The 22,906-nt window shown below is 39.5% G+C and overlaps 2 protein-coding genes across 2 annotated transcripts; one reads left to right on the top strand and one right to left on the bottom strand.

Moving 5' to 3' along the window:
- On the top strand, nt 1-4,324 carry LRRC10 (leucine rich repeat containing 10). The gene has a single exon (XM_004752450.3). The coding sequence runs from the start codon at nt 80-82 to the stop codon at nt 917-919; it is 840 nt and encodes a 279-aa protein (XP_004752507.3). The 5' UTR covers nt 1-79; the 3' UTR covers nt 920-4,324.
- Nucleotides 4,325-5,183: 859 nt separating this feature from the next.
- Nucleotides 5,184-22,906, bottom strand: CCT2 (chaperonin containing TCP1 subunit 2). The gene is made up of 16 exons (XM_004752451.3): nt 22,750-22,906; nt 21,929-22,003; nt 21,761-21,826; nt 21,046-21,157; nt 20,444-20,520; nt 20,220-20,332; nt 19,219-19,421; nt 16,820-16,920; nt 16,500-16,627; nt 14,379-14,482; nt 11,466-11,585; nt 10,980-11,108; nt 10,677-10,780; nt 10,293-10,392; nt 9,180-9,321; nt 5,184-5,467 (listed from the first exon to the last, which is right to left on the bottom strand). The coding sequence occupies exons 1-16, from the start codon at nt 22,750-22,752 to the stop codon at nt 5,437-5,439; spliced, it is 1,608 nt and encodes a 535-aa protein (XP_004752508.1). The 5' UTR covers nt 22,753-22,906; the 3' UTR covers nt 5,184-5,436.

Genomic DNA, 22,906 nt, shown 5'->3' with positions numbered 1-22,906 from the left:
GCTCTGGGCAGTCCACCTCCCCCGGGGGAGCCCCTCAGTGAGTCAGTGGGCTGGGGCTCTCTGTGCCTCCACCCTCTGCATGGGGAACACCATCCGGGCCCTGGTGGCCTTTGTCCCCGCCGACTGCTGCCAGAGCTACCTGGTCAGAGACCTCCGGGAGATGCCGACGGACAAGATGGTGGATCTGAGTGGGAACCAGCTCCGCCGCTTCCCTGTGCACGTGTGTTCCTTCCGGGAGCTGGTCAAGCTCTACCTGAGTGACAACCACCTCAACAGCCTGCCTCCAGAGCTGGGGCAGCTCCAGAATCTGCAGATCTTGGCCCTGGATTTCAACAACTTCAAGGCTCTGCCTCAGGTGGTGTGTACTTTGAAACAGCTCTGCATCCTCTACCTGGGTAACAACAAACTTTGCGACCTCCCCAGTGAGCTGAGCCGGCTCCAGAATCTCCGGACCCTGTGGGTCGAGGCCAACTGCCTCACGCAGCTGCCAGATGTGGTCTGCGAGCTGAGGCTCCTTAAGACTCTGCACGCCGGCTCCAATGCCTTGCGTCTGCTGCCAGCCCGACTCCAGCGCCTCCAGGAGCTGAGGACCATCTGGCTCTCAGGCAACCTGCTGACTGACTTCCCCGCTGTGCTATTGCACATGCCCTTCCTGGAGGTGATTGATGTGGACAGGAACAGTATCCATTACTTCCCCAGCCTGGCTCACCTGTCAAGTCTGAAGCTGGTCATCTATGACCATAATCCTTGCAGGAATGCACCCAAGGTGGCCAAAGGGGTCCGCCGTGTAGGAAGATGGGCCGAGGAGACGCCAGAGCCTGACCCCAGAAAGGCCAGGCGCTATGCCTTGACCCAGGAGGAAAGCCAGGATGGAGAGGCACCTGCCCTGCCTTCTCTACTTCTTCCTCCAAACTCCTGAATGCTTCAGTTGTCAGTCGAGGCCAAGGACACAACTCCAGTGTCTTCTGGAGACCTTCTGGAGACCTCTCCTTTAGAGTGCAAAGAATTGCTCGGGGACATGTGGGGTGCCTTTGCAAAAAACTTCTGGCCAACATCTCTACCAAAGTGAAGCTGTGTGCTCTGGGGAGCATGAGGACTTCTTTGCAAGAAAATCAGCTTCTCCAAACTGAAGAACAAGAAGTGCTAGGACATTTTGTCCTTCTCCCTCTCCAGAAATGGCTGGTCACGATTCTCATGACCTCCTCAAATAAGGTATTTATTAAAGAATTCACCTGAGTTCTGGTGGCCTGGCTCCAGCTCTTTGCAGGGTATATCGGTGTTACTGTGAATGACCATAAGTGATAAGAAAATATTGCTAACTTGGATCACTTTTTAAAAGACAGTTCTACCTAGTCAGTCAGACTCAGAGACTCGGTGCTGTTGCAAAGGCTCAAGATGAAGCTTTTTCCCTGCAGCTCAGTGCAAGCCGAGAAGACCCCTGATGGAAAAATGCCTCCTGATGGAGTCTGGCTGCCACTTCACACTTGACAGAGGTTCACGCTGACTGAGCTGGTTTATCCCTAAGGGGTTTGACCCAAGGTCTGCTCTCAACCGCTTACTGTTACTACAATGCTAGAAGTCATCCAGACAGTAGACAACGTGGTCTTATCAAAAGCAAGCCCAGTTGTAATCCTGCCTGCCTCTGTAGAGCACAGCCCTTCTGTTTACTCACATTCACGAACCAGAGCAGAACTGAATCCCATTCCGAGGAAACCACATTTCCAGAGCTGTATTAGAATAAAGGTAGTAGGTGAAAAAGGTTTACTTGAAACAAGCATCTGGAAATCTGAGTTGCAGGTTGTGGTATACATACGACACTTCTGACTCTAGCCGTATATATAGCCTTTGTTCTGATTTGTTTTGATTTTTGTAGATAAAATGGGACTTTTGATGGTCAGTATAGAGCTTAGATATTTTGGCTGTTTTTTAATATGTAAATTGTGAACTTTTCTTCTTCCCACAAATACATCAACCTTAAAGATGCTGCTGTCACAATGGGTGATTTAATATAGTACTTAATGTTCTTGAACCTTTCCATCAAGGACACAAAAAGTATAATCTTTACTAAAACTTTTGTTTAGTTTTTAGTTACTTTTGCTGTAAAAGCATCTTTGCCCAGCAAAGTCTGGTCCTAAAATGACACTGCACAGACTATTTTCATGTGTTTTCCTACTATAAATATTTCTTGCTAAACCAGAGGAAGAAAGTTTGGTATCACAATCTCTTCCTATTGCTACCTCCCACTATGCAGTGTATCTACAACCCACTGATTAGACTGCCAAGAGATCCTTTTAATCATTCAATGTCATAGGCTGTCAAATATTTAAGTCCTTTAGTAACCAGTCCAGATTTCTATTAGGCAGCTAGGATTTACAGTTTATTTTCTCATGTTTGACTGAAATCAAACTATACTCAGCTGATGCTAGAAACCCCTTCTGGGCTGTATCTATAGTCAGCCTTATAGATGGCTCTTTTTCTTTTGACCCTGTCTTCCTCCTCCTGAGATTAATGGGCCCACCTTTTCCAATACAGCTGTAGGCTGCAGCCACCAAACAAGTGTGACACCAGCTGACGTGTACACACTGCTCGTCTAATGAGCTAACTGCTCTGAACTGAATGCAAATTATAAACATTTGGCACACAGTCAAGAGATTCTCTTCTAATATACAACAAACATTTCTCAAACAATATGTTTAAGATTTCACCACTGATTTAGCTACCCAAAAATGTTTTTGCTACAGGATTTCAATAAATTATTTATAAAGTAACCATGCAAGTGCATATTAACAGTTCCACAACCCTCTGATGTTTTCTTAAAATTCTGACATAATTAGAAAGTTCAAAAGGGGAGAAAGCACCACCAAATGTAACTTTTTTCTCCTAATTTTAAAAGTCCCCAAACCTAAATGTTATGTATCAGAAAAATCTTTTTAAGATTGATTTGAGAGAGAGAACGCAAGTGCACACATGGGGTGAGAGGGGCAGAAGGAGAGAGAATCCTAAGGAACTATTACTAAACAACATCATGACGGGATGGGAGGAATCAAGATAGTACTGAGACAGCCAGATACGTAGGCTATGAGCAGCAGTCACCACTCATGAAGCTAGATGAACAGGGAACAGCAATGTTATCCTAATTTTCTAAGAGCTAAAAGGCATGAAGAAAGAGGCTACCAGCAGAACAGCACTGATAGGTCTCACAAGGATGCAGACATTTCCAGAGACAAAGAGCAAAATCAGGAAGAAAATATCAATTCCCTATCTCCACATCCTGCCTGTGCCTCCTAAGTTAAACCACAGGAATCTGTGAGGCAGTCAGCAAGGAAAGTGGGCCAGTGGCCTCTAAGCAGGCAAAAACCAGATCCTTGCTTGAAGACAGTAAAAGGAGAATAGAGTATACATATTCACCTTCAAAGAAAAACTGAAAGCTACTTAGAATAGACTTAAAAATCCCAAGAACTTGGACAATTTTTCATGTGGTTACTATTTACACTCCAAATCTCTATCTACTTCAATGTCCCAAGTTTTGTGGAAAACTCACTGCTGCCATATTTACTGTTCCTGAGTTACAAGAAACTCCATCCTAAGATTCCTACAGGAACACGGGGGCCTATGTTATTTAAGTTCTGATTGAGAAGACATTAAAATTCATGATCATGAGATAGTATAGGTTTATGATAACAACGTAAGGGCTTCAATGGCTATGAATTCAAAGAGAAGAGGCATGGGTGTATCCTTGGATATAACAACAAAGCTCCCATGTTTCCACCTCTTTTTAGTTAATACTTAAAGGTGTATTCTTTTTAAGACCTCTGGAGAAAACATGCCCAAGTATCCTTTTAAGATCTTACTCCAAACTATCTAGTACCCTCAGCACAGATGTTTAAACCTATTTCTACTGAAACCTCTGTAGGTTTTCTGTGTCGTGATATGCTCACCTGTTCCACCAGAGGTGTGGAGATGAAAAATGATGTTATGACGTGATAAAGTACTTAAAAAAAAAATCAGTACAATTCTCTTTGATAATCTCAGGAAGTTTCTCCTTTATGTGAATGTTGGAGGATATACACCAGGACCACAAAAAAACCACAAGTTTTCCCAGTTTTAATAGCTTCTACAACAGTAGTATTAAAATGTTCAAACTTTTTGGACAAAAACAAAACAGATTAGGGGCGCCTGGCCAGCTCAGTGGGTAGAGCATGTGACTCTTGATCTCAGGGTCAGGGTTCAAACAGCCCTATGTAGAGCCTTCTTTAGAAAAACACAACAAGGGACGCCTGGGTGGCTCAGTTGGTTGGGCAGCTGCCTTCGGCTCAGGTCATGATCCCGGCGTCCTGGGATCGAGTCCCACATCCGGCTCCTTGCTCTGCAGGGAGCCTGCTTCTCCCTCTGACTCTGCCTTCCACTCTATCTGCCTGTGCTCGCTCTCGCTTGCTCTCTCTCTGACAAATAAATAAATAAAATCTTTAAAAAAAAAAAAGAAAAACACAACAAGACAGGTTGTTTTATCAGCATTTCTTTGAAAATCCTTTTGTTCCTCTATGGGAATAAAATCTCTCTCCATTAAGATAGCAGAGATACCTTTTAAGAACTCAACCTACAGCTAGGCTTTCTCTCATTTCTTGGGCATTCTGCTATACACTGACGCATTAATAACCTCCAAACCTAAATTCACCTTTAAACCATTAACTCAGTACACACCTCTATCCCTATTTCCACTCTTTTTTGAATCCATCTGCCAAAAACAAAAAATCCTAAACCATCCATGTCTAAATCTAACCATATCCATCTTCTTTTAAGTGAGACAATATTACCCATTAAAGCATCAAAGATGCTTGAGCAGCAGCCTGTAACAACTTTTAAAACAGGACTCTTTCAACCCTGAAGTAACAGAAACCATCATTTTGTCCTATGTTAATAGACAGTATTTAGATGACACAAAATTAAATTGGGAACTAAACTTTAAGATACTTTCACTAAACAAAATTAAACAGCAAATAAAGGTTATATATGATTACAAACCAAGAGACTAATCTATGTTTATCACATTTGACTTGGACTTGACAAGATCATTATTTCATAAACGTGTGAGATCAACCACTAGATAAGCCGAACAACTCCATACTGAGAGAGTATAATCACTTGCTCCCATTAAATAAAAAAGTACAAACCACTAAGAACAATTAATTGTTCAAATTTTTATTTTGATGCACAGTATGAGAAATGAACTTTTAAATCAACTGAATTTTATGGAAAATGAACAGCAAATAAATTAGACCCATGTTAAAATAGAAGGTCAGTTAAATGTCCAAACTTAAGGATATAAGAGCCACAGATAAACTTCGATTCCACAGTCTTCTTTAAAAGGTCGAAGTCTTTCAATCACAACTCTGCTATGAACTAACTGGTCCAGAGCTCAACAGCACATGGGAATGTTTAACAGGGGTGATGATCAGGAACACGTTTCCTGCAAGTATTACAAAACAAACACTTAAGAAAAGGCAATGGTAAAATTAAAAAGCACAATTGTAACCAAAGGTTTATATAAAATACAAACACAGCTGAAATCCTAAATTTTATCAAAACGATCATAACCAATTCTTTATAACAAGGATATTTCTATCTCATTACTAACATCTCTCAATTATTACTATATTAGTAAGAAAACAGTACAGAATCTGGAATGTGAAGACCTGGAGGTATTTAATAATTTTCAACTTCTCATCCAAACACCCTATTTAACATATACATATTCTCCAGAAAAAGATTAATTCATGTTTACAACTAATGTGTTAGGGCATTTTACTAGATTAGTCAAAGACAAAGACAGTTTACTTTTAATCAGAAGTTGTAAAATGACAAGGCTTTGGGGCCTCTAGATGAGAATCTCTGTATCACTTTTCTAAATGAATGAAAATGAATGCCAGTAGATAGGCTAGTGACAGGGTCAGCTTACTCATCTAAGTATGAAAACACTGCCCTTCACATACATCTTAGATGTTAAACTTTTATTCTTTGGTGAGGAGGCATGGCAAGGTACTAGAGAATTTTTTTACTTTACACCTAAATAAACACTGCTTCTAGAGTCAAGTATAACAATCATTTTAGAGAAGCAAAAAAAGTGTAAAAACAAATTTAGAGAGTACAGCATACTGGAACCATATAAAGAAAAAGATCTTCCGGGCGCCTGGGTGGCTCAGTGGGTTAAGCCTCTGCCTTCAGCTCAGGTCATGATCTCAGGGTTCTGGGATCGAGTCCCGCATCGGGCTCTCTGCTTGGTGGGGAGCCTGCTTTCTCCTCTCTCTCTCTGCCTGCCTCTGCCTCTCTACCTCCTTGTGATCTCTCTCTGTCAAAATAAATAAATTAAAAAAAAAAAAAGAAGAAAAGAAAAAAATCTTCCAACCCTGGAAGCTTATGGGAATATAATTAAGGATACTAAAAGATCCCAATACAGAAAAAGTTCTCCAGCAGCTGTCAGAGGGCAACTAATCTGGAAAATGAATCCTCCGGAGGTTAAATATGAAAGAGTCCAAAAGAATCCTTTGAGAAGGTTGAGTTAAACACAATTACCCATGTTTCTTTATTGAAAATTACTGAGTACATCTACGAAATTTAATTTACACTTAAACCGGGGCGCCTGGGTGGCTCAGTCAGTTCAGCGGCTGCCTTTAGCTCAGGTCACAATCCTGGGGTCCTGAGATGGAGCCCTACATTGGGCTCCCTGCTCAGTGGGGAGCCTACTTCTCCCTTTCCCTCTGCCTGCAGCTCCCCCTGATTGTGTGCTTTCTCTGTCAAATAAATAAGTCTTAAAAAAAAAAAAAAGACACTTAAACCACTAAAACAGTGGTCTCAGATCAAATGAGGTATCTTAGTGCATATTTCAAATGTGGTTGAGGGTGCCAAGTCATGGAAAGATTTCTGAGGGTGGGTGTGGTTATGTGACCTTGCCACCAAGCCAGAAAACTTAATGGACCTCAGTTTCTTTTTGCTATCATTCTGCTTAAAGGCAGGAGAAAACAGAACCACACTCTACCATCTTTGCTGGCACAGCTTCTAAGAAACTTTCAACTCCTTCCTTCCTGCACCAGTGCTCCATTCCAAACTAGGACCATTCCCCATTACCCTACCCTACCAGTACCCGAGGTAGAGAATATTCAGATTTTTCAGCCCATTCCTCCTTCCACTACACCACAGTAGATTTAAATACCACTCCCCTTTTCTCTCCACATCCAAATCACTATTTTCTCCTCTTTTTTTTCTAATAATAAAGGGACAGCTGCCATTCACAGAAGCAAGCCACTGATGTGGGTGCTACTGGGTTCTGCACAAAGAGTCCTCGTAACAGAGTCCATTTAAGGTGCAATCTCCTGACAGTGCTCCTCCTTCCCTGTTCCCAGGGATGAGCTCTCCATGTTCCCATTCCTTCTCACAGCTACTTAGCGGGCTGCTTCCTCTTCTGCATCCATCACCCCCCTACAAGATCACTCCCACGTACAGCACTAACGAACTGTTCACAGTCGAGACCCATGTCCTCTAGCTCCCATCCCACTCCTCTGGTTCTGTTCACAAGAGACTCCTCAAGAAAGCAGTCTATATACACATCCTCTGATACTTCTTTTCCTGGCTTCATTGCACCTACTTCGGATTTTTGACCCCTCCACTCTACAAAACTGCTTGTCAAGAATACCCATGGCCTCTGTTGCTAAATCCAATCTGTTAAGGTCAATTTTCAGTTTTTATCTTATTTGGCCAATATATCTGTACTGCTATGGCAGCTGATCATGCCCCATCCCTAAACACTTTCTTCATTTGGCTTCTGAGACACACATTCTCTGGTCGTCCTTCTAACTCAGAGGCACCCATGCTCCCAACCTTTAAAATTTTGTATTTGGAAAATTTCAAATGTACAAAAAAGCAAAGATATGATACTGAATCCCCAGGTATCCATCACCCAGTTAATAATTACCCTTTATCTGTACTTCATGTTCCTTTTTAGTGTCCTTTGCCACTTGCTCTGAATCTTTCCAAACTTATTACTGGAATTCTCAAGTGTCTTTAGTGCCTAAAACTCCTTCCTTCCTTTAGCTACATTCCCTCTTTTGGGAACACTGTCAGTGTCATGGCCTTTAAATACCACATGTAGGCTGACAATTTCTGAACTTAAAATTCCAGCTCAAGCTTCTCTACTTCAAGCTTTGATTACCCAACTGGTTTCTCAATGGAAAGCTCAAATGCCCAAGACTGACACCCCCAACCTCCTTCCCAAAGTCTTCTTCATCTAAAAGAAACTTTCTTATCCCAACAAAAACCTTAGATTATCCTCCATTCCCTTTCCTTTCACACCTTATACCCAAACCACAATCAAATTCTGCTGGCTCTACCTTCAAAATCTTTTATCAACTCCTTCTCACCACCCTTACCTCCATATCTCCTGGTGTAAGCAACCATTGTCTCCCATCTCCCTGAACCACCACAACAGGCAAAATTTAATGTTTTAATAAGTACTAGTAAGAACAATGAAAATTATTGACTGAATCTTTAAAAGTTAAGATTTTCTGGCTACGTAACCATTTTTTGTGTGAATGAGTTTCTGAAAGAATCTAACAACTTAGAAAAACTGAAGAGGGGCCCCTGGGTAGCAGTCAGATAAGCATCTGACTCTTGGTTTTGGCTCATGATCTCAGGGTTGTGTGACTGAGTCCCATATAGGGTTCTAAGCTCAGCGAGGAATCTGACAGAGTTTCTTTCTCCCTCTCCCTCTGTACCTTCCTACACTCCTGCTCTCTCTCTAAACAAAAACAGGAACATGTTAGGAACTCAGCACATTATGACCTTAAGATAATCTATATGAAAAGTGAACAGGACAGAAAACGACTGGAGCAGACTCAGCCTGGGGAAAAGACATTTGTTCTTAGCACTACAGCCCTTGGCCCCATGCAGGCTTTTCAAGCCTGGCTCATGTGACCTTTCAATCCTAAGAGCTCCTCCATGTCACCCATACGTCTTTCCCTTTATGCTTTCCTGACTTAAATCTAAGAGTTGTGACTATGTATTTTAAATAATGTGCATAATACTTTTAGCTGGGCAGAAATGCCTTTTACTATCAATTACAATTACCCAATACATGCAATTACCTATTGTTTGCTTCCTAAAAAATGTCTACTACAGTGCTACGATACCTTGGTGCTGCTTTGATAATGTTGTCCACACGAAGAATCACCTCTGCTGCTTCAGCTGCGCTCAAAAGAACTTGTCGCTTCACCTGGAAACTTTCTGTTATACCTAGTACTGCCATATCTCCAATGGTACCTTCTTTCATATCTGAAGAGAGAGACGTATTCACTAAATAAGCAACAATAGTTTTAACATAAATTATCAAAATCTCTAGTAAAATTAAGTAAAAGTAAAATTAATACTTTTATGAAAAGTGGGATTACAAGACTCAACCACTCAATTTATTTAGTGCATTCTCATCAGCCTAACATTCAAGAAAAACCTTTTAGAAAATTAAAAGCTCAACTACTGATCATCTGTACTAACAGAGGATAACTAGCTCAGGTAATGGAAAATTTACACAGAACACTCAATGACCTTTTCCAATAACCTTTTTTGTATAAATAGATATACATGTGCGTGCCTATGTGTACATATATATATATAAATAAAATTAGTACAGAAAATGTGCTCATTGCTAATTACCATGGATTCTTAAGAACTGGAAGAGAATTTAAAAGTCACTTACTTCTCCTCTTGTGAGAAGAGTACTTTACCTTCTGAAAGATCATTAATTATTCATTATATCTCTCTTCTCCAGTGGCAGGATTATCTACCCTCTAATGACTATTCCCGTGTCTTGGGATAGTACACTGGGAAATTTTTCAATTTGAATTAAATTTATCCTTCTGGCCACTGTTATCTATGTAAAGACTACACTCCAGAATACCTCATAACATGTTTCCTGTGAGAACAGGATTTAATATAAGAATTTAATCAAGTTTATACTTATTTCAGGATATTAGTACTACTTACAAATTTAAGTCCTATAGTCACCACATAATAAATTACAAGTCTTCTAACTAGTTTTATACCCCTTATGGAAGAACAGTTCTGACAATGTTGAGAACATGAAGTTAAACATTCTCCTAGGAAATACAATGGTGACAGAGGCAATCACCACAGAAATCTTCTCTATGATTATCCTAAGAATTCATCTTAAAAAAAAAAAAAAAATTAAAAAAAAAAAAAAGATTTTGGTAAAGAGTTACTCTTTATGTCTACAATCGCTTTCTTACCCAGTCCAGCAGTCGTGTTGCCTTCACTATGGGCAGCTCGGAGCTGTGCCACCAGGTCTGCACTGTCATAGCCTGCATTATCAGCTATGATAGTTGGCAACTGTTAAGTGAAAAAGACACATGGTAACTATTCTACAAGAAGAAAGTTGATTTAGTCTAAACTAGGACAGCTTTTTAAAATTATATATTTAGGAACAAGGTAAAACTGTTCCTTTTAATTACTGCTCATAAAGATAAGCTCTAGAATCAAATTTAAGTAGTATGAACCAGTTCTTTTTCTTAAAGCCAAAAATTAGCAAACATGTCCAAGAGAGAAAAATGTATTCATTTAAAGAACTATTAATACTCACAGATGTGTAAGTTCAGATGTCTTTATTAACTTACCATTCTCAGTGCTTTAGCGTAAGACTCCATCGCAACAGCTTCCTTGCCTGGTGTTCTACTGGCAAGCTGTGTCACAGCATGAGCCATCAGCATCTCAGAACAGCCTGCAGATGAAAATGAAATTCCAAGGACTATGATGTTTAGTTATCTCCAACACACTGACTTACTGATTTCCCTTAGACATGTCAAATATTTTAAAATTAAATGCAAATGCATTACATATAAATTTTCTAAAAACCATTAAAGCCAAAACCATTACTATATACTTGAATAAAACATGTTTAATATTTTTAAAACACTTACCTCCTCCATAAACTGTTCTAGAATCCTTCACAGTTTGGGCAAGAACACAAAGAGCATCATGCAAAGATCTTTCTGCCTCATCTAAAATTTGCTGAGTGGCACCACGAAGAACAATGGTACAAGCTTCGCCTAAAGTTAAAAATATTCTTAGGTCACAGCGATTACAAAAAATAAGAGTTTGCCTTCTATTATTTATGTAGATACTGGTTATGATTATTATTTGGTTTTAAAAGCTAACGTGTCCTCTCTGCTGTTACACATTCTTTTTGATAATTATCCATGTTCACAAACAATCATGTTGAATACACACTGTCCATAAAGGCAAGGTTAACATGAGTTTGACCTCGACTGAAATTAACATGCACCCTATGCTTCTCAGGAATTAAGATACATCATATTCTAGTAAATATAATAACTATTTCTTTTAATATCAACAGAGCCTCTCAAAGACTTAGGAACCTTATCAGGATCGACATAATCACTCACCAAGGGCTACCCCAGAAAAGTGGATGAGCTTATCCTCTCCAATCATGACTTCTTCAATAAGCTTGCAACTTCCAAGCTTCACTAGTTCTGGGTGGTCAAAGGTAGAGGCAATTTCACCACCTATGAACATAAATGCCTATTAATTAAATGCACAGTATGTTTAAAATTCTTTTTCTAAAGAGAACTAATGAACAGATTTTAAGCTGACTGCTTACTATATGCCAAGCACTCTTTGAAGCACTTCATATAAACTGACTAATCTTTAAAACAACCCTGGTAAGAGATGCTCTATTATCTGATACAGAAGTAAAAAAACTGAGACAAAGAGATATTAGAGTTTCTTATTCAAGGTTATACAACTCAAACAAATATATGGTGAAGCTGGGATTCAAATCCAAGTAGTCTATCTTTAGATTTAAATGCACATTATATAATACTATTTCCCAAAGGTTAAACTGGGACTTTAACATTTACTTTTAAGTCTGAATTTAAATTCAAATTCTCTTTTCATCTAGTACAAGACCAGTACCCCTATGATTCAATTTCCCAAAACATGAAGCATTTGACTAGTTCTATTAAGTCAACAGATATAGCCATTAGAAACTGCTGACAGGAACACCTGACACCTGCTAATCCTAACTGAATTCTCACAATGCCCCTATAAGGCCCAGGAAAAGGGGAAATGTAACTGAGAATACCCCAGAGCAAACCTAATGAGGTATCAAAAAAGTGAATTATTTTGGGGCGCCTGGGTGGCTCAGTCAGTTAAACATCCAACTCTTGGTTTTGGCTCAGGTCATGGTGAGATCCAGTGGTCCACCAGGCTCACACTCAGCATGGAGTCACTTGTCTCTCTCCCTCCCCTTCTGCTGCTCTCCATGTACTCTCTCAAATAAATAAAATCTTTTAAAACAAAAAGCAAATTTTTTATTTTTAGGTTTTATTTCTATTCCTATTTTCTCTGCATCTCCCGCAGTGTAAGCTGAAAGATTCAGCGATTTCCTTCCCTGGTTCTTAACTGCCAAAGTTCAGTTTCCACTTTTTCTAGTTCTTTACTCTTTTTTATGAGACTGATCTGGTTTATGAGAATTTTCACTTATCCTAAATTCACTCACTTATGTAGAATTTGCTGACAATGTATTTCTAGACATTTATAAGAACCAATTTCATACACCTTGACAACACATACACTAAGGATGAGAGGCGCCCTGGGGTCAACTCTGCAGTGGGTTGTGCTTGGTACAGTGAATTTTCTTTCTTCTGAATATACATGGCAATTCATGTACCAACTTCTTATGGTATCAACTTATCCCATTAATGGGCTATCATTCACATTTATGTCATTACCTTTAATTTTGTCGCCTTAAGGGAGGAATTACACCATAAAATTTATCACCTTAAGCATCAAGTATGTAATAGCTCTTAAAGAACTTTAATTAAACCAAGTAAACCCACTTCAAAGTAACTGATCAAAGAAAAATATCTCTTTTTAGGTCAGAAGACACGCTTCTCAAAATATTAAAAGTGGATTTAGAAGTTATTCTGAGATGAAACCAATTCTACTCTTTACAGTAATTCGTAATACTTTTTATTTCTAATACTTATGGCATTTGAAAACTGAATTCAACATTCCTAGTAGCTTTACATCTCAAACCCCTCTCCTTAGTTCTAATTGCAAGATCTCAAGTCAACTTTCCAACCCATTCATTCATTATCAAGGGCCTAAAAATTAAATAAAGGCTGCAAAACTTCGTCTTTCAAGGGCTACTTAGCAGTTACTTTAAAAACTATTACTATAAAAAAGTAATCAATTTGCACACTATGTCATTTTGGCGTAAACATTTCTTACTTATAAATACATTTCTATTCCACATAACTGGGATTAGGAAACTCATACCTCTACTGAAGAAAATTATAGGATACTAACTTTTCATTATTCACTGCTGGATTGTTTCGCACTATTTCAACATTACTTCCACAATTTTTATTTTTAAATTTTTTAAAAGATTTTATTTATTTATTTATTTGACAGAAATCACAGTAGGCAGAGAGGCAGGCAGAGAGAGAGGAGGAAGCAGGCTCCCTGCCAAGCAGAGAGCCCGATGCAGAGCTCAATCCTAGGACCCTGGGATCATGACCTGAGCCAAAGGCAGAGGCTTTACCCACTGAGCCACCCAGGCGCCCCTACTTCCACAATTTTTAAAAAGGATTTGATGGGTGGTGGAGGAGGGGGGGTGGCGCGAACACACGAGTAGCAGAAGCAGAGGAGGGAGAAGCAGGCTCCTCACTGAGCAGGGAGCCAGACGGGATACACGGCTGACCTAGGACCCCAGGATCATGACCTGAGCGTAAAGCAAATGCTTAACTCACTGAGCCTCCCAGGCACCACATTACTTCCACAAATTTAAAAAAATTTAACAAAAACAATATTTATAAGCACTTGATCCATTCTCTAACAAGTGTTCAATGAAGTTATTATTACAACTTACTACCTCAAAAGGCACAAGGCATTCAACTACTCAGCACCAGAAATAAACGAATAAACTAGATAAACCTTAAGAGAGTCCTTTTTCGGGGCGCCTGAGTGGCTCAGTTGGTTGGACGACTGCCTTCGGCTCAGGTCATGATCCCGGAGTCCCGGGATCGAGTCCCACATCGGGCTCCCAGCTCCATGGGGAGTCTGCTTCTCCCTCTGACCTTCTCCTCACTCATGTTCTCTCTCACTGTCTCTCTCTCAAATAAATAAATAAAATCTTTAAAAAAAAAAATAAATAAAAATAAAATAAAGAATTCAGGATATTTTTATTCAAAGTCCCTTAAAGTATTTCTTTGTACTCTCAAAAGTTACATATACTAACCATCAATAAATCCAAGAGTGTTTAGCGTTAGAAATTAATGCCTTTTTTCCCATACCTGTGACAAGAGCGAGGCGTTCCACACCTGCAAAATCTGCATGTTCAATCGCCATGACACCAGCAGCACCAAAGAGCTGCTCAGGATAATTATAAATTAATTGCCTACAAATAAAATAAAAACGTTTGCAATTGTTATTTCACAAGTCTAAAATACATCAGACTAAAAAACATGGAACCATTTTTACTTACCAAATAAATACAAATTAGAAATGTCACATACAATAATACATAAATTACACAACTTAGTGCCTCCATGCTAGCACTGCAAGCAAGTTGTTTTTTTATATTGCTACTGATACAGTAAACTAGACCACAGTTCTGAAAACCAATTTAGCAGAAATGCATCAAAAATCATATAAATGTTCCCAAGCTTTAATTCCACTCCTGAGGCTCTACAGCAAGAATATTCAGATATTAAAAATCTTCAGTGAAAGTATGTATAAAAATTTTACAGAGAATGGCAAAACCTGCCAATGACTTCAATGTTCCCTAGGAGTGTGCCGGTGTACACAGAGTTTACCAATTATAAAAACTAATTTTAAGTAAAAATTTATATTGTTAGGTTAAAAAAAGGGCAAGTTACAAAAGTTAGTAATGTGTTCACAGCTAAGTGAAAAACTGAAACTTGAACACCAAACATACATACATACGCAAGTCAGCTTAATTAAAGAATTTCAGGAAGGTTAGACCTCAGATTCTGTTCCTTCTTTACTATTTTCCAAAAAATGCGATCTTGTTTTTTTTTTAAGACTTTATTTTTATTTATTTATTTGACAGAGAGATCACAAGTATGTAGAGAGGCAGGCAGGGAGGTGGGGCCAGGAAGCAGGCTCCCCACTGAGTAGAGAAGCCAATGTGGGGGCTGGGTGGGGGCAGGGGGGGTGGGCTTGATCCCAGGACCGAAATCATGACCTGAGCTGAAGGCAGAAGCTTAACCCACTGAGCCACCCAGGCACCCCAGATCTTATTAAGAGTAAAAATGACATGTTTAAAAGTATGGGACATTAAAAAAAGGCCAAAAATTTTTTTTAATCAATGTAAGGGACCTCTGCGTGGCTCAGTCAGTTAAGTTTCTAGCTCTTGATTTCAGTTCAGGTCATGATCTCAGGGTCGTGGGATCCAGCCCATTGGGCTCCATGCTGGACATGCAGCCTGCTTAGGATACTCTCTCTCCATCTCCCCACAAATATTTGATTTTCACCAAATATTAACTGTCAAAGTTAACCACTGCCATTTCATTGCTAGAATTAGGCTGTTCCTCTTGGTATTTTCACCATTTAAAAAAAATCTGAGAGATCTAAGCAGAGAGAAAATTAGACACAAAGTCCCTGATGTGGGGATGAGCAAACAGTTCAAAGCAGTCAGGACTTCTTGCCAGAACTCCAGCTTGAGCTTCTAGGGGCAAACAAGATTCCTCTGCTGCCCACTCTAGACCCTGATATGAGGTAGCACACAGTACCACTGGATCCTAGGTACTTGACCCTGTAATATCAGGAACCCAAAGGTAGGAAATGGCCAGAGAGCCATGGAAGAAAGCTGTGAGCCCAGACTGCCTGCCACCTAGACAGTGATTCCACATCATGCTGCCTCAGGCTACTGGACTGGATACAGTCGTGACTTTATAGAGCCTTTTCTAGTTTTACTGAAAACAATTTTCCACTGCTTTGCCTTTGGAAAAAAAATCCATGAACACCTTTGATACTAACAATTAAGAAAGAAAACATGGGAAACATTATACATACTTTTTCATACAAATTAAAGCCCTAAAACTATTACTTTTCATTTCTTCATTATTTTATTTCTTTGCTATTAGCTTTTTGCTATTTCAAAGTCCCACCATTAAATATGGAACTGAAGCTCTCCACCAAATATATGTATATTACAGCCCAAAACTACAATGTAACTGCCAGACCAGAAAACTCATTGTTAATATAAATAGATCAAGTGTATTAACCTAAAACATCACCAAAATGGTGATGCAAATGCCTTGCTGTAGAATGGTAGGAAAATTACCATTCCTAAATAACAAGTCACTAATAAAATGAAGTATTTGCAAATGCCTTTGTAGACAAAAATCATTAGATTATTACAAATATTGTTAGCAAAAGCACATACAGACCTGTTAATAAAGCAATTTATCCCATGCTTAAGAATTCGTTCAACTTTCTCCTTCATTTTCTCCTTTTCGGCATGTTCTATTTCAGCAACCTTTGCTGTAGAATCAACTCTCACCCTGGACCCAAATATCTAAGACAAAGGAAAGAATAAAAATAGCATCATTTTCATTACTCCTGAATCCCACAACATAAATACTTTTATGTAAAGACACTAAAATTATGTATTTAAATATATTCTAGGTTTTTTCAGTGCAACTGCTTCACAGCCTGAATTCATAAAGCAGCTAACAATTAGAATTCTAAGAAAATGTAGTTAACATACCTTTATTTTGTCGGTATCCATACCAGTATTTGCAATGAGAATTTTAGCATTTTCAATTCGCTTTGGTTGATTTACTCCAATTTTTTTATCCAACAGAAAGCCTACAATACAGATTTTAGTAAATACTTCAAAACTATATTGATAAATCTTTATCTCTGCTTTATCAAATTACTCTTTCAAAGAATCCATTTAAGTCCAACACACCTAAGTCCCTAGAACCTATACAGCATTCCACTAAAGCAAGTGACCATAAAAATCAATTTAGCAGGTAGAAATCTAAGGGCACAGCATAAACCTTAAGAATAAAAGTTTCATGTGAAACTTTTGTTTCACATACATACACAATACGCAGGTGTGGACTGTAATTAAAGCTGGTAAGCCCACTTTCATTAGCTTAAAACTAACAACAGAAAACTGATGAAGATTCAGGAAAACGAGGTATTGCTAGAGAGTACTGAACTTTTTAAAGAACTGACACTGGTGATAAAATGAAAAACAACCCCCCCCCCAAAATATGTACAATGGAGTCAAACGAAACTAACCCGTTTTGCCTATGCTGTTTACAGGGTGGGTGAGCAACCCTACACAAATTAACCTTAGCTATTCATCTGTAAAACAAGAGTTAATCACAACACTAGTTTCCAGCCTACGGGCCTATCTGGAATTCTCTCCACGCTTCTTTTAGATGCACATAACGCTTGCCTTTTTAAGACATTATCATCTTGGGTTTCTGCTCTAATCAGATGAACCTAATATTCAAACACTAGGTCAACATCATGAGGAATAAATGAGATTTTAAGTAAAATTCCCATTAGAATGCTTGCACAGAACATTCAAGATGGTAGCTATCCTTGTTCTCATTATCTTACCTTACCATTAGCCTCTATTAAAAATGCTACACAGCCCTTGCATGTAAAATCAACAGTGTTTTTAGAATTGTTACTCCTCTGAAACAGAGACAAATGGGGTGCCCGGGTGGCTCAGTTGCTTAAGTGCCTGCTTTCAGCTCGTCATGATCCCAGGGTTCTGGGATGGAGCCCTGCACTGGGCTCCCTGCTCAGTAGGGAGTCGGCTTCTCCTTCTCCCTCTGTGCCTCCTCTCTCCACCCCCACCCCACTCCAGCCTTCGTTCTCTCCTCTCAAATAAATAAAATCTTTAAAAGAAGCAAAATAGAAATATAGCAAAACCTAGAGTACAAATCACTGGTAAAGCACAACTTGTTCCTGTTTCTCCTCTATGAAAGAGAACGCTTACACATTCCACTCCATAAGCCATTTTGTAAATGCAATAATAAAGATGTTTTGAAAAATTATAAGAACAAAAGACACTGTTACTAAGGAAACAGCAGTTACTAAGACTTATTACTACTTGTTAAGAACACCAAGAACTGTAATCTCAATACCTACCAATAAATGATAGGACTTACACAAACACTTCCTGAAAAAAGCCATTTGAGAAGAGCTTTTTTTTTTTTTTTTAAAGATTTTATTTATTTATTTGACAGAGAGAAATTACAAGTACACTGAGAGGCAGGCAGAGAGAGAGAGAGAAGGAAGCAGGCTCCCTGCTGAGCAGAGAGCCCGATGCGGGACTCGATCCCAGGACCCTGAGATCATGACCTGAGCCGAAGGCAGCGGCTTAACCCACTGAGCCACCCAGGCGCCCAGAGAAGAGCTGACTTTTACTAAAACTACCATTTCTCTTTATTAGAGACTGCACAAACTTCAAGGTATTAAGTAAAACCTAGAGATTATCAAAGAAATGCTGGGATGGTGTGAAATGAAGCACAAAGTATAATAAATGGATTAAAAGGACAAAAATAGTTGCAATATGATCGGTATTTTTTTAAAGATTTTATTTATTTACTTGATAGAGATCATAAGCAGGCAGAGATGCAAGCAGGTGGGGGGGAAGCAGGTTCCCCACAGAGCAGAGAGCCCAATGTGGGGCTCGATCCAGGACCCCAACGATGACTTGAGCTGAAGGCAGAGGCTTGCTTTAATCCACTGAGCCACCCAGGTGCCCTTAATCTGTACTTTTATTTTATTTTATTTTATTTATTTGAGACAAAGATCACAAGTAGTCAGAGAGGGCAGGGGGAGAGAGAGAGAGAGAGAGAGGAGGAAGCAGGCTCCCCGCCTAGCAGAGAGCCCAATGAGGGGCTCAATCCCAAGACCCTGGGATCATGACCTGAGCCAAAGGCAGAGGCTTTAACCCACAGAGCCACCCAGGCACACCCCCATCTGTATTCTTAAAGGCAAATTTTCTTTGTAAAGAAAGAAACCAGGATTTCTTTCTGAAATCCTGACTAGCTAAAACCCAAGATTCATTATATAGCCCTCAATGTCTGATCAAAGCCTGTTTTCCCATATTCAACATATATATACATATATATATACCTTCATCTAAATAAGAATCTGCCAGACTTCCTCCTAGCTTCTTGATGACGTGAATGGCCTCCAGATTACCAGAACCTTTCAGTCTGAGAACAGCTTCTACAGCTAACTGAGTAAAATGGTCTTTGTGATGAGTAAGAAGTTTTGAGGATAATGTTGTTCCTGCAATGTTCATTAAATCTTGGCGGAATTTAACTTCATCAGAACTAAAAGAGAAAAACCAAAAAGACTCATGCCTGTTTCTTCAAAGGTATCAATCCTATTTTTCTTTTCAAGAAAATATTTGTCAATAGATAATTTCACCCCAGTCAGGGCTCGAAGCCATAGCAAAAAAATTAAAGTTCAAGTAATCAAACAATGCAAAATTAAAGGAAACGATTTTCCCCACCAATCAGGCAAAAAAAAAGAAACACAAAAAGAGAAACACAAGCAAACAAAATACCAAATTCTTCAAGGACATGGATAAATAAGTATTGCTCTACAGATACTAGAAATGAAAATAAAGGAATGAAATTAATAAAGAATTAAGAATGAAAATAAAGATTACTTGTAAATAAAAATGCCATAAAATACATACATGTGTTTAGACCCAGCAATTATACTTCTTGAAACATTCTTGAAGTTTGTCAAAAATATTATTATAAATCTAAAACTTATTAAAACAGACTATAGATAGGTAAATTACACTACAATCACATAAACAAATGCATACCCCTATTAAACTACTGCAGAAAATACTGACACCCAAATATATGCTTATTGATCAACTAAGTTAGAATGATTACGCAATGATTCTATTTGTTTTGTTTTTTCGTGATTTTTACCTACAAAAAGCTGGAAACCCAAACTATATCTGGAGTGTAATGTGGGGGTTTGTTATTGGGGCAGGATGAGGCAATAGAGTCATGTTTGTGTATGCTTTTCACTGTTTTTCAGACATCCTGCACTGAGCCTATTTTTAAAAGAATGTTAAATATTTAAAACTATTATTTTGGTATACCAACCCATGATCAACTGCAGAATTCAACAGAGCTTGTCTTGCTGCCTTTGTGGCTTCTCTCCAACCCGCAATGATGGTCTGTGGGTGAATCTTTTTTGCAATCAAAGATTCTGCTTCCTATTAATAAATAGTAGAAAACATTCTTCAATAGAAAACACTAACAGACTACTTCTGATACACGAGTAAAAAAACAATAAAATGAGGTTAAAGTTTCTCAGATACTCTTACCCTTAGTAATTCTGCTGCTAAGACAGTAACAGAGGTAGTGCCATCACCAACTTCATCATCTTGAACTCTTGACATATCTAGAAGAAAGAAGCTAGTTAGTTAACTCATTTATATTTGATACAAATGCATTCTAGGGACGTCTGGGTGGCTCAGTCGGTTAAACCACAGGGTCCTAGGATCGAGTCCCGCATCGGGCTCCTTGCTTGGCAGGGAGTGTGCTTCTCTCTCCGCCTCTGCCTGCCACTCTGCCTGCTTGTGCACTCTCTCTCTGACAAACAGACAGATAAATAAATAGAATCTTTTAAATACATTCTAAATTACTTCTCCATAGCTCAACTAATTCTCCAAACATACCCACTACCAACCAGAATCTCACTTATCTAAGTTTCCTCACCTGACAAACTCTTTGGAACTTCTCACTCTGAACATGTTTTATCATTAAAAACTGCATGGAACCACAGAGGCTTATATTTTAATAATAATAATAACAATAATAATAATTAAAAAGGGGACACCAATTAATTGCAAGTAGTCAGTCAACAAAGCCTACTTAAAAATGGGTTTTAAAAATATTAATAAAATCTTATCATTTTCAGACTCACCAACTAAAACTTTAGCTGCTGGATTGTCTACACCGATGTTTTTTAGAATAGTTGCACCATCATTGGTTACCATAAGAGAGGCATCTCGTCCACTGCTTAACAAAATTTTATCCTAAAAAGAACATACTTGATTCAAGTTAAGATATAAATACATGTCAAGAATGCATGGGTCAATATGTACTCTCATTTACTAATGTGTAAATACTCTGGATGGCAATTTGGCAGTATCCATTCAGACTTTTTTAATGCATACACTCCAAAAGCAAACCCTGGAGTCTGTCCCTGAAAACACTGTAACAGGGAGACACTAACAAGGTTTTTCAGCATTGTACTAGCAAAAACAAATGAATAAATATAAAATATAAAAATCTACAGCAAAAGGGATTTTAAAAAGCAACCTACAGAAAAATATAAGTACCTACAGTAAAAATACTTATTAAAAAAACACCTAATACATAATTTGCACACATATCTACATAAAAACAAGTATTAGGAAGACTTACATCTAATTATAACTATGGCTGTCACTGGGGAGGGGATTGAGGATGGTGATCCAAGGGGACTTTAGCTGTAGGAGTACTGTTTTGATTTTTAAGAATGAGAACATACCCATGTCTTATGCATACAGGCATCCCAAAAAAGTGAGCTATTAACTAGATTTCCAAAAACAGCTGTAAATCAGTATCAAAACACAAAAATTCTTTGTTTTTCTTACCATGCCCTTAGGTCCTAATGTGCTCTTTACCAAGTCTCCAACAGCGATGGCACCAATAAAAGAAGACTGGAGTAAAAATCAGAGATTGAAAAGTAAAAATCAATTTTACCGTCTTAAAATTCCTAAAGTTCAACTGGATCTTTAAAAGAATGGGAGAACAAGGCTTACCAGACGAGCCGTCTCTGCCCTCTCTTCATCAGCCCCAGCCTTGAAGATGTTAACAGGTGCGAGGGAAAGGGACGCCTAAAAGGGAAAAATCAACAGTCCGTTTGAATACCGATTATTTAACGCCTATAGTTACATTCCGCCAGAAATACACGTACATATTTAAAAGAAATTTAATTTATAGCACAGCGTAATTTTTCAAAGAAATGACGTTCTCCGTCACTGGGACGTTCATTCACTAAGGGGGCGTGAGGGACTTACACAACTTGTACAGCAAGGAGGGTTTGCCTTTGGGTCTACAAGTACTCTATGAGTAAAAATTATACACCAAAAAGAATGTTAAAAACGGCAAGACTGAAGATGACTTTAAAGATAAGCCAGGCAGGAGGTGCAGACCACTCGCGCCAACAACCGCCAGGCGGACGAAGCAACGCGGCTGACTCGCCTCCATCTTCACCCTCCAGCCCTTTCAGCCCCGCGGCCGCAGGCTCCGCCCCGGGAGTGAGGGCGGGGCCTGTCGCGCCGACCCGCCCGCGGCACTAGAAATTTCTCCTCAGGTTGACCCCCGGGCCTGGGGTCCTGAAACTACGGAGAGGCCCAGTCGGCACAAGACACTGGCATGGAGGCCCACACTTCCCCGTTAGGTGTGGAGGGCTTCGCCGGCGGGCCCGGAGCAGGCCACACGCCGCGGGCCGCGCCATGTGCGACGGTCTCCGGGACAAACACGAGGAGCCTACGGCCGTGGGAGGACAGAAGGGGCAGCGGGAGGCAGGGCGCGGCGGGACGCGGCAGGGTTTAGATATGGCCAGCGGGGCCGGGCTCACCATGGTTCCGAGGAGTTCGGCACACACGCGAATTCCTCAGCTCACGCCCGGGACCAGAGGGAAGAGAAGCCGGAAATGACGGCACACGTTCTCCGCATGGGGCGGAGCCCCGGAGGGCGCGCAGCTCCGGCCTGGCACCGCCCTCTGGGGGAAGGGA

Source organism: Mustela putorius, unplaced genomic scaffold, assembly GCF_011764305.1.
Source record: "Mustela putorius furo isolate JIRA1106 unplaced genomic scaffold, ASM1176430v1.1 tig00537227_pilon_pilon_pilon, whole genome shotgun sequence".
Classification (NCBI taxonomy): Eukaryota; Metazoa; Chordata; class Mammalia; order Carnivora; family Mustelidae; genus Mustela; species Mustela putorius.
The sequence above is the reverse complement of the archived record's forward strand: the minus strand, read 5'-3'. Positions and strand labels throughout refer to the sequence as shown.

Coding starts and splice junctions, on each gene's coding strand:
- CCT2 (XM_004752451.3), bottom strand. Junction 11,586..14,378: donor ACGCCTCGCTCTTGTCACAG/GTATGGGAAAAA, acceptor TTATGTTCATAG/GTGGTGAAATTGCCTCTACC. Junction 10,781..10,979: donor TAGAACAGTTTATGGAGGAG/GTAAGTGTTTTA, acceptor TTTCATCTGCAG/GCTGTTCTGAGATGCTGATG.
- LRRC10 (XM_004752450.3), top strand. CDS start 80: ATGGGGAACACCATCCGGGCCCTGGTGGCCTTTGTCCCCGCCGACTGC.